This window comes from Thunnus albacares, chromosome 18 (genome assembly GCF_914725855.1).
Source record: "Thunnus albacares chromosome 18, fThuAlb1.1, whole genome shotgun sequence".
Classification (NCBI taxonomy): Eukaryota; Metazoa; Chordata; class Actinopteri; order Scombriformes; family Scombridae; genus Thunnus; species Thunnus albacares.
In genome coordinates, this window is record NC_058123.1 from 29093095 (window position 1) to 29105873 (window position 12779).

The 12779-nt window shown below is 39.2% G+C and overlaps 1 protein-coding gene across 2 annotated transcripts; it reads right to left on the reverse strand.

The window, feature by feature from the left end:
- Positions 1-7169: 7169 nt before the first annotated feature.
- On the reverse strand, positions 7170-10787 carry LOC122969029 (pre-B-cell leukemia transcription factor 3-like). 2 transcript variants are annotated; one of them, XM_044334601.1, is made up of 3 exons: positions 10181-10787; positions 8353-8426; positions 7170-7684 (listed from the first exon to the last, which is right to left on the reverse strand). In XM_044334601.1, the coding sequence occupies exons 1-3, from the start codon at positions 10375-10377 to the stop codon at positions 7509-7511; spliced, it is 447 nt and encodes a 148-aa protein (XP_044190536.1). In that variant the 5' UTR covers positions 10378-10787; the 3' UTR covers positions 7170-7508. The 2 variants fall into 2 exon arrangements, with proteins under 2 accessions (XP_044190536.1, XP_044190537.1); XM_044334602.1 differs by having other exon boundaries at positions 7576-7802.
- Positions 10788-12779: the final 1992 nt, after the last annotated feature.

Below are 12779 nucleotides of genomic sequence, written 5' to 3' on the forward strand. Positions count from 1 at the left end.
AAATCTCTGCGTCAATCTCTGCATCCATCTCAACTTCAGAGGAAACACCAAGGTAAACGTGGAGGGATTAAACACTGGCTGTGATCACAGCCACATAGATCTTCTCTGCCAAGCATCCTGCTAGCTAATGTATAAGCACTGGATAACAAACCGGATGACCTCTGTGCCTGTATCAGTTTCCAGCAGGATATCAGGAAATGTAATGTCCTTTGTTTCACCAAAACTTGGCGAAATCCTGGAATACTGGACAGCGCCATTCAACCAAGTAACTCTTTTTCTGTATAGCGATCTGCCAGAACAGAGGACTCTGGCAAGAAAAAAGGATGAGGCATGTATTTTATGGTGAATAAGGATTGGTGTGACAGTGGGAATATTAAATTACTATGCTGTTCCTCCTCACCTGATCTGGAGTTATTGTCAATCAAATGTAGGCCACACTTTCTACCAAGGTAATTTACATTGGTCATTATCACAGTGGTCTACATCCCACTACAGGCAAGTACAAAGGCTGACCTGTGGGATCTTGAACTGAACTTGAACTGCTCACAGACCGGTAATCCTCATTGTTGCTGGAGACTTCAGTCAGGCTAACCTTAAGATGGTTATGCCTATCTAACGGCTGAAGCCTCACATTAACTAACAGAATATATTCTTACACAGACACATAATCACTGCAGGGGACAATGTATAAGCCACGTGTTATTATGGATCCCACTGCTTTTCTTGGCAAGACCCGCCCTACTCTGCCTCTCAATGCCCTACTCTGCCTCTCATTGGCTTACCCACCCTAACCCTAACCAATCTCAGTCCCCATGCCTAAACTTAACCAACCTAAACAATGAAGGCAATAAGTACTAGCCAATCAGAGGCAGAGTAGGGCAGGTCTTACCAAGAAAAGCAGCCGGATCCATAATAACCTGTTAGCCACTGGTTGTGTGTACTTTTAAATAGCCTCACTGGAAATGAATTAAGTTCTTTGAATTGAGTTGAATTATGAGTGGAAATTCTGAAACCTGTGTTGTCTCTGGCACATGCTCCTTATCATTCACTCCCAAGAAAAACACACAACAGGTCATAATCCACTAACCTTAACCCTGGGATTATTATTGAAGCCATGATGACGAAGGTCACCTAATTTTAAGGAAGTAGTAACTTTAACCCACCCCACATGTTTCTCTTACCTTACCAAAGTGATCATTTTAATCCAAACCATGATCATTCCCTAAATCTAACCAAGTGGTTTTTGTGCCTAAACCCAACCAGACCTTAACAACAGCATTGTCACATCATAAACATCATTATTATTTAACAGTGATGTGTAACATTTTGAAAAGCACAGACAAATGATGTTGTCCTGCCTGTCAATAGGGACTCCATATTAAAAAACACTCCTGTGTGTCGTTCTAGAGTCACATGGTCACACCGCATATTTGGTCATTTTATTTGGAGGACTTGTTGTTTTAATGTACATCCCACACGTAGCTACTGGCTAAAGAGTTAATACTAACAAGACTAGGTCAAAACCTAATATATGGCTGGACTGTGTATGGAACACTTCAGGGCTTTTAATTTGAAACTACAGATACAGGAAGCGGTGACCAAGCCCCCAGGAAGCGCGCCGGGCTTTGACTGAAGCCAATTATTGGGCCTTTCTCAATACTAAGTACGCCAAGGTTGGACTTGTGTATTTGCTAGCTCAGACTTGGCAAGTTGGACTCGGGAATAGAAACCTCTGAGGATGGGAGGATGCAGTGCGATCATTCTGCAATTAGAACAGCAGCATACTTGCTGACAGCAGCAGCTCAGCTTCAACAAAACTACCTGACTGTACTGTGACAAAATAAACTCAACTCAAAGCTCCACTAACACTTTTCTCACAAAAATTAACCTCGTTAACAGAGAGATGCAGTGAATTATGTTATTTAGTCTGTAATGTAGCTGTTCAGACTGTTATGTAGCTTAATAAAAACAAAATGAAATTTAATAGAGACTGATGTGTTCATTTTAATACATTTATATTTATGTAAATGTGGTGATATCTGTACATATAGAGCCCCAGAGGCAGCACTGTTGTTTGGTCCAGTAGAAACATGAAGCTTCACTTTACATTCAGACAAACTAATGTGGCAGCTACAATTGTTAAATTTCATCTTTGTGACCAACATTTATCTTCCAAAAGAAATTATATCATATATCAAAATGCTATGGAGACTTTAGAGCCAGTAGTAAATTACCAAAGAACTGCACAGATCAGTTCATCAGATCATTTTCTCTCCAGGATGACAATGGACATTGACCGACTGATCATTTCAGGAGTCCGGCTGCTAGCAGCTGAGATGAGATTAACAACATTATTGTTTTATTTTACAGAGACCCAAATCACTTGGTCCCCTTCCCAGTGTCTGAGTGAAGCCTTGCACAGGACTATGGATTTTGTCCAAGTATGAATAGGAGAAATTATTATAGCAAGAATAGGAACCTGACAGTTGTTCTGAGACATGCTTTAAAAATTGTGAACCTATCCTTTAACACATTTAAACTTTAAATTTCAGTGTTCTCATTGTGCTATTGTAATTAGTACAGTTATTAGTATAAGTTATGAAAGGACAGAAAGACTTGCTCTTTGATTTGTAAGTGTCATGGTCACAAGTCCTGGTCATTTGTCCTATGGACTGGTTGCCAAGCATCAACAAGACAGTCTTATCTGATATGAGTTTGTCAGTGAGCAGACACCAGAGAGGAAAAGAAGAGAAGAGATATGAATGCAAGAAAGTTGTCAGGCTTCAGATTCAAAAGATCTCTTCACTATCTGAAGGAAGCCAGGAAGCATAGAACTTACTTGTTAAGCTACATGAACTGACACTAACACTGAGCAGAGGGCACAGCTGGTGACATGAGAAGAGGACCAGAGCACACTAGACTATGCGGCGAGTGCAAGAGACGCTGCAGGTGAAGAGCAGAGCGACTGAGCTCCTTGGGGTTCAGGTGAAGCCTGCATCCTTTTTTAGTTTTCTGCAACCAAGACACTCAGTATATGTTGTGCCCTGACAGTTGCTGGTACAGCTGAAAGGCTTTGTGGAAGTCAAATCCCCTAAACCTAACAACAAATCATTTAACCCGCACAGACCAGTATAGGCTAACATTAACCCAAGAACCTAACTCACAATTTGCTGATCCTCCTGTAGATAAGACTTCAGTTGAGACTAACAGTGCAGATATTGGCAGTAAGGTTTAAGGTGCTGATTTAGAAGCATTAGCAATCACCCTTAATGGGGCTGAGGAGATCCTTGAAAATAGGCCATGCCTGGTGGACAACCAGAGGAAATATTCCTCCTTAAAACTCTTTACTCTTTAAAAGTGGCTAGTGGACTATTCTTGTTTAGCACCAAGACATGTTCTCCAACTAAAACTTGACATGCGTCAGGTGGTTCAGCTGAAGTAACTCCTTGATTACTTGAATGACTGTTATTAGTCATATTTTTATTATCACTATTGTTGTTATTGTTATTATTGTTGTTGCTGTGCATCTCTATGCCCCCCTCCCCTCTCTCCCCTCTCCTCCCTCTTTCTCTTTCAACCCAACTGGTCAAGGCAGATGGCTGCACAGGCAGAGCCTGGTTCTGCTTGAGATTTCTTCCCGTTAAAGGGGAGTTTTTCCTTACCACTGTCGCCAAGTGTTTGCTCATTGGGGAATGTTGGGTCTCTGTAAATTAAAGAGCACAGTCTAGACCTGTGCTCTTTAATAACAAAGTGCCCTGAGATAACTTCTGTTGTGATCTCTATATAATCAAAATTGACTTGGCTTTACTCCTCTTGGAGAACAGTCTGTAGGAATGTCGACAGATGTCAGCACCGCCCTTCACATCTGCAGACCTGAGTATGTGTTCAGGCCAAATGTTTTTGGTATAAAAGAATAAAAGCTAGAGGAGTAAATAACATGCTGTCATGTAACACTGCACTAAGCCACCATACTCAGAGGCTGCTGGTTAGAGTATATATCATGATGGCTCATATATATGGCTCAGTCTGTAACAAAGTGGCTAATGCTAGGTTGGCTTGTAGCTTCAGACAGTAAGTGCAGCTGAGATAAATAAAGTCACTATTTGAGAGTGTATGGTATATTGCAAAATATGAAGCATAGCATTAGGCTCAACAGTGTAGTTTAAGCATGGGGAGAGTTGTTGCAGATGAACACAACTCACATTCACATGCCATGTCTAAGCCATCCCATAAACCTTAGTAGAATGGAGAAATGAGAAGGTAACAGGACCTGGGAACTCATTTATAACCGTCATGTACGCTCAAAACATGGCTTGTAAGATATTTATGCCACTTTCCATGAAAAAGTTGTGTTTTATAAAAACAAACTTGATGGGAGAATGTGCACACCTGTACGGTAACTCTGATCCAGGCGAATACAAATACAGTATTTTGGCCACCCATACAGAGAGGTAGTGAACTGAAGCCCGATTTTATAATGGTCTTTCTCACATACATTTCATTTCACCTCATATAAAACATTGATTATATGTCCACTTTATCCTCAACATTCATCCTAGTGGTGTAACATGTGATCTGAAATATAAATGAAATACTCATCATCAGTTATACATCAAATGTCTTTATAGAATCGGAGAACTGAGTACTGGTAGATTTTAAAATAAAATCTTCTAATACTGTATATATTTCACTGAGTAAGATTTAAATTCGTTTAATATTTTTTGTTTTTAAAATCTCTTCCATGAACACATGACATGCTGCAGGTGCACAGAGGTGGAGATGCTGTTGAGGCTGCAACACTCATTCTGTCCTCTCCAGTCACCTCATCTGACATCTCACCAACTGCATTCATATTGACTGTGTAAATTAGAGAAACACTTGTATGCTGGATTTTGGAGTCATAGACAATGTTGTTTTTTAAATATTGCTTGTATGTGTATATGTCCCCGTTTCTCCACTGGTCCATTATCTGACGGTGTGTGACGATGTGCATCCACTACGATGTCTGATCACTTTGTTAAATTTCGGGAATTGTTTTACTTGTTGAACTGACTGCATTAACAGCTCTCTGCCTCGCACACTCTTCTGGGTTTAATCCTGTTGCCATTCTCCACAGGAACAATATGTACGTACATTAATATTCATGAGGGGTTTTGCATTAACCATTTAGGGCTTAATTGTGGGACTGTAGGGGGTAGGATATGAGGTTCGTCCACATGAGTACATTTTCAGGTTGATTGTGATTCATAAAGGGAAACGTGTGCTCTCATAAATCTGATTGTTTTTTGGTGCACATACATTTACGGTATGGATCCTTCGCACTGCTCATGTCTACTCAGCTGAATCCCAACCATAACAAAAAAAGGAGAAGCAGTTCATCCAAAATATCAAGGAGCTACAGAAATCACATCAGGGATTTTACCACTAGTGTTCACACTCTGCTCTATTTTCCAAACCGCTGACTCCTAATGTCGATTGTAACGTGTCAAAGAAGCAGCCGGTGGCTCTAACAGGATGCTTGTTGTTGAGGATTGACAGATCAGCAACATGATGAAAACAACATATCCAATCTATTTTTTTAGCGTTTGTTTGCATACACTTTCTATAATGAACATATGGACAGATTTATTCGTCTCATTAGCTCTCTGTTTGATTGCCCTGAGACTGAACGTCCCCACAGACTTCAGAACTGCTTACCTCCTCAGTCTTGAGTCAGATGGTAAATCAACTTAATGATTTCAATTGCCTTCACTTCCTTTTATTACAATCTAGACTCACAATTGATTTAGTCAAATGCAAGTGCAGATAAATGCAGTTATGATTCTATGTGTTTGGCAAAATGCAAATTTTAGCCCTGCCAGCGGTGGATTTAAAGATGTGGGTTAGCTTTACTCATACTTTGCTCCAGAGCATTACAAGCAATACTACCAACATGACTGTCCTGACATTTGACATGAACATTCATCTTCCCCAGTGGAAGATTCCTAATGGTTCTACTGACCACTGACTGAAGCAAAACTTCTAATAACACATAAGAAATAACAAAATCTAATAAGCAAATTGGCATGAATTTTATTGATGCTCCCCAGAGGATGAACACTCTGTTTTGAGCTTTGAGCTCTCTAGGACAATGTACTGTTCCGTCAGAAACATGTGACACAGACGACTGAAAAACACAGCTGAGAAGCTTTCAGCATAGACATGGTGTAAAGCTGAAGAAAACTTATACAGGGCTACAACATAATAAAAGTAAGCATTAGTCTCAGTTGAATGCACATAACACATTCTGTGCAAATTGTAGCTCTTCAATTAGTAAGGAAGAATCTGAAACTCACAGAGTTGTTGTTCCTACAGTAGCACCACTGTAGTAGTACACTGATGTGAACATTTCCAACAGCTACTGTGCCCAGGTAGAAGTCTGACAACACACAGAACGTTCAACCAGAAGACTGACACCATTTCAATTTGTGAACTAAACCCCAGAAAGAGTTGCAGGGTGATCTGCTGATCTGTGGCTCAGGAGGTAGAGCGGGTCGTCCACTAATCAGAAGATCAGTAGTCAACTGTCCACATGACAAAGTGTCCTTGGGCAAGATACTGAACCCCAAATTGCTCCCGATGGCTGTGCCAGTGGTGTGTGAGTGTGTCTGTGAATGTGCGTTAGATTAGATCCTGATAAGCAGGTTGGCACCTTGCATGGCAGCCTCTGCCATCAGTGTATGACTGTGTGTGTGAATGGGTGCATGTTGACATGTATTGTAAAGCACTTTGAGTAGTTGGAAGACTAGAAAGGTGCTATATAAGTACAGTCCATTCACCATTCCATTTGATCTAGTGGTTACTGGTAAGTCTCTTGATGTCATCATATAGCATGTTTGCAGTGGAAGTACAATGCATAGCATAAGTCGAAGGGTCAACTGTCACTGATTCCCATTCAGCTCTGCAATAAGAAGCTCAGCAGTTTTGACTTGTGTTTCTGCTTGCAACTGGAAAATCTGACTATTTTGTATTTCTCTTTTTTCGCTGAAAAAATACCCAACAAAAAATGTAGTTAATAGCATTTTGATCAAACCGCTGGTTTCTAATTACCAGCATGCACTTACTGTACATTTAATTGATAACACATACCCACTTTAATCATTTCAAAATAAAGTTTTTTTTTTGTGACCAACTTTTTATTTATTTTAACTTAACATAGTCTACAGAGACTTCAGAAGCCCATATAAAGTAAACAAGTAAAAGAAATCCACCAATCAGCAACAATAGGTCCAGGAATAAGCACAATCTCCACAACAGAGAAACAATAATAATAATACTATAGAAGTAATTGACAGCATATTATATCGCCACCAGACAACTCATAACTCTAGGCAGCTCTATGTTCTGGCCTCCATCATTAAAGCCTCTGAGCATTATAGAGTCAGAATAAAAGGAAAAAATAGACAAATGACAAGAAGAAAAAAATCTGCACCCCTCCCTGATGTATTTATTCAGATATGTAGCAGTTGCTAATTCAAGACACAAACACAAATGCTTACACTCAATTTGGTTTTGACATTGAATGGAGGGAGCTTCCATGAGCAGCCTCTGCTGTAAATAATGTATGATTCCATTAATGAACAGATGAGTGAAGAAGTGTCATAGTTCATTAACACAGTGTTCTGAAGTCCTTTACAGAAGCAGGCTTCCATCAGAGCAAGAGGACACGATATGAAGAAAAAAGACAGTGAATGAACTCCATGATGAGAGCTTTGTATTCAGTGCAGAGGAGGCAGGTTGTTTTACTTCAGACTGTGTAAATGCTGTGAATACACAAACACTCTGCTGCATTATGGCTTCTCTCTAGCTCATGCCAGCTCTCAGTAACACACACACACAATGCAAGCTGTGTGTGTTTGCAGCACTCCCTTAACACTTTTTCACATTTGTTTACATGGTTACCAGGCAAACACTTCACAACCAATTCCTGCTGCTTACACTGAGTCCTGCATCAGACGAAGACATGATGAGTGAACCTCTCCTGTCTTAAAGCTTCACTGTCTACACAGTAAACAAACTGCACCGCTCTGAGTTTGCATGCATATTTTTACTGCTTTCTGATGTCACAGTATTATCGACTGCAGAAACTTAACCTGGAGCTTCCTATAGCCTGAACGTTTAAGAACCTGATGAGGCATTGGTACTAAATTCTTTTTTGCATTTCTTTTTCTTTCTTCTTAATTCTTTTTTGTGGGTACTGACTTTCAGACCCCAGCAGGCTGTGTTTTGCTGTGTACCTCAACAGCCTGAGGTTGTGATAAATGGAGAGATGGGAGGAAAGACATAGTATCAGCGCCACAATAAATCACTCACCTGTTTTCTCTTTGATTTCACAGAGGACGCTGAAGAGTGCAGGCTTCATCCGGTGGCAGTTCAATCCATGTTTCCTACCAAACCACAAAGACAATGTAGACTGAAGAGCAATAACACAACATTTTAACAAGACATACTGGACTGATTCACATGCAAATACATATCATACAATATCAATTGTAATGTCAGGCTCATTGGTGGAACAAGTACCTACAGTATGGTCTGAGTCATTTCCATACTTCAGCTTTACATTGACTAGGATGGAGAACTTCTTCATCGTATACCTTTAAAGTCCCTAAACTGTTCATGTTACATTGAGATTGAATTTATACATAATAAGTCAATATTTAATGGGTAAAACAGCTATATTCAATCAAGTGAAGTCCTAAATGTTACTTATATTCCTCAATCTATTTTACACCATCACACTCAGCACCCATTACCATGGACACCAACTTTTTATTGGTCTCAACCAACGGCAATGCATTGTTTTAATATCTGACTTCTGCCTGGTAACTAAGACTTTAACTAGACTACTATACTTTTACTAGACTTTAACTAACGAATAGATGCCAAGTTTTAAGTTGCCATATGAGAGAGTAATGCATGACACAAGACCAGCATGGCAGAAAGGCTAAACAGGAAGAGGAACAAGACACATTTTCCTTATAAAATCATCATATTAAAGACTTGATTTCACTGTGGGGAGCACAAGATTTTTAACAATGAAATGTCCAACCCAGTGGACATTAATCTGATGGTTTATGATGTAAGCATTTATGTTTTGTTTTGCAACTTTTTTTTGTTTTACAAATAAGAGCCATTTTAACTGACACCAAGTTACTTCCATATATATTTACACCATGTACATTTGAGATGCCTTCAAACGAGGTCACTCAACCTATGAAACATATGAGTGTTATGTTATGCGTACTGAGATGTTTTAGCTGATGGCGGACATGGCCAACATATCTGCTCTGTGAGCTCTGAGGTATCAGAACTCTAACTGGCTTTAAAACAGTTGTCCAATGAAATGCAATTACAGGAAAACTACTGAATGATATCAGAATGAGGTTGGTTAAAACAACCAGAACAAGAGAGTCCAGGATCATCAATGTCATCAGGAGACATTTGGCACTGAGTTGACCATTCATGTTGTTGATATTAATAAATAATGACATGAGTTTACATAAAAAAAATATTTTGATTTATCCTCATTTCTACATGGGAGAGCAATTAGACAAACAGTGAAAAAAAAGTTATGAGTGGTAGAAATTCAGGCTTGAAGTGGTGAGTGGGACTTAAGGCTTATAGGTTTGTCCCCTGGTATTTGGAGACAAATATTCCAATCAAACGGTTTTATCAATGCATGGAATCATTAATAGCCTACTGCATAAATTCAGCTGTACCTCATCATCACTCAGTGCTGATGCTGAGCATGCCTGCTAAATATGTTGAAAAGTTTGAACTCTGAACATTTCCTTTCTTTTCTTGAGAAACTAACAAAAATACTAAAAAAAAAAAATCTGTGAGATTTATGCACAAACATATCACGTCTTTGGTAGAGACTTACATAATGTGAAAGGTCAGAACGTGCACTCACCAGCAGGTTTTGTCCACTTCTAACTAGCCTACATTATGAGTGATGCCGTCTTTGGTTAAATTAATATTTCACATTAATGTATAATAATATAGCAGTATTGTCTGATCAGAAAACATAGCCTAACGTTTCAAAAGTTGCCTTAGTTAAACATTGCAAAACCTGAGTAAGGGTGTAGCTGCGTTTAATGGAACTATATTTGCATTCATTTAATAAACCAGGACGAACTTTGCCTGCGCTTCATCCAGACTCTGGTCAGTGATGGTCATGATCTGATGCAGAATACTCCCGATGTCTTGGTTCCTTCCGTCCCCGTCGGTACAGTCGTGGATGTGGGGCAGCTGCAATCCGACGGCTCCCTGCACCGAGTGTCCGGACAGAGTCACGCCGCTCAAAGTCTGTATCATCCGGCTCTGATCCTCCATGTCTGCCGCAGCACAATCGATGCGAGAAAAATAAGGACCGTATTTTCAAAAGCTGCAATTTATATCCAACAGAGAGGAACCAGGTGGAAGCAGAGCAGGAATGATAAGATGCTAGAACGAAATTGAGGTTAATTCCACATGTGCAAAAAATATTCTCCAGGGGGTGTGTTCCGTTGTTTGCACTTATCAACTTGCACACACACAAAGAGGCTGGTGGCTGTTTTCCTGCTCTGTCCAGCATGCACAGCCCTGCTGGCTGCTGAGGTCGCTCACACTGCTCCTCGCTCTTCGCTGCGTCTCATCCACTACTGCTGTGCTGATATTCTTTCCCAATGAGCACGATGTATGCCCGCCCTGACCGGCGGCAAACTTCTCTCCTACTCAACCAGCGGCAGTGTGAGTGTTGATGTTGGCAGCAGCTTACTGCCGCTTATGAACTTGTATCAGAGTCAGCTGATGATGTTGTACACCAACTACTTTTCACAGGTTGAATATAATAATACCACTATGATTAAGATTCCAGGAGAACCATATGAAAATTAGCTCATTTTAAATGTGAAATAAAAGAGACCAGTAATCCACTCAAAGAAATTGGGGTAGGCCTTTTATTATTTTGTTTCCTTAACTTTTTCTTGAAACAGAAGATTTTAAAAGTGTCAGTTGTAAATGAGCATATTCATCCATGGAAGAAAGTAAACTCAATATTCTTACTTTACAAACACAAAGTGGGTTTTTATCTATCAATTTTGTTCTAAATATGGATTTAAAACCTTTTCAAATAGAAGCTGATATGTCAGTAACAAGGTTGATGAAACACACATAGGCATGTTGATTATATGTGGGGGAAAAAAGATAGCCTGAGATAACAAGGCACATTTTTCTGAGAGATAAAGATCTACTTCATCCAAAAAAAAAAAAAAAGGCTTAAAGGCTTTTAAAACAGTAGGCTACTTTGAAAATTGGGAAATGTCACGTTTTCATATAGTGACTCATCAGCAGCTGGCATGTATGTGAGGCAGTGAACACAACACACAACAAGAAGAAATCTGGAAGCTATGATAATGAGCTCTACCTCTTTGAGGAATGGCTGTCATGACGAGGACACCAACAATAACAATGTGTCCCAGGCTGGCTGTGTGTCAGGCATACATCTTAATTTGTAAGAAAAGTCATTAACAGTGGTGGAAGAAGTACTCAGGTCCTTTACTTAAGCAAAAGTGTCAATACTAAGATGTAAAAATACCTCATTACAAGTAAAAATCCTGCATTTAAAATCCTAATTAAGTAGAGGTTTTACCAGCTAAATATACTTAAAGTGCTAACGTAAATAGTTTTTGAGAGAATCGGGTTGTGATATATTAAAAACAGTCAATGTATAAGCAGTATCTTATTGTTGTAGCTGCTTGGTGGAGCTAGTTTGAACTGCTTTGTGAGGGTCACAAGATAAATTTGAGGGGTTTTGAGATGATAGATTGGGTAGGAAAGAAGAAAAACCACTACATGAATTTGGATTAATTTTTCAGAACCTCTTTGTGTTTTTGTAAAATATTCTACTCAGGTAGAGTTCTAACAGTTATTTATTTGAACCCATGTGGGGAGATGTCTCTCTGATGGTGCTGCTAACAACTCATAGACATCTGAAATGAGACACAACTATAGAGTGATTTTTTTGTAAGGGTGCACAAGCCAAAAAGCCTGAATCACTGGTTTAATCTTTAATTTATAAGCTTATTATTGTGTTATTTTATGTAAAATCTTCTTCTGAAAAGTAACTAACTAAAGTTGTTGAATAACTGTGGAGTAGAAGCACCACATAGCATAAAATGAAGTACAAGTACCATAAAACTGTACTGAAGAACAGTACTTGAGTAAATGTACTTAGTTACATTGCACCACTAGTCAAACATTATCAATGCTAGGCAGAGGTGTCACTCAAAATGACAGAAAAGGAAAAAAAAAAGAGAGAAGAAAAGAAAATCCCCAAGTCTCCATATGTTTGCCATGAAATGTGATGTGAATATATATGGTCTCCAGAGGACAAATCTGATGCTTTTGTTGACCCCTGACCTTTCCTTTCCAGCTATCATCAGGGGAAAAAAAATCTCAAAATCTATTGAGCAAATAGACATAAAGCTCACTGAACACATTCTTGCTGCCAGAGGATGAACACTTTCCATTTCACATACTTTACAAGCTTTCCTCTGTGAACACAAGTCATCAGAAATGAATGGCTGGATTTTAATGTGTCTAAACATTTTGACGGCTTCTGTCCTGAATCCTTCCACTTGTACACAAAAAATGTCAAAATTCCCATGACTTTTTCTGTAGCACAAACTTGTTGGAGATCTTCAGGAAAATTACATTTTCAAACCCACTATAGCTCTAATAAGTAGATTGGCAGT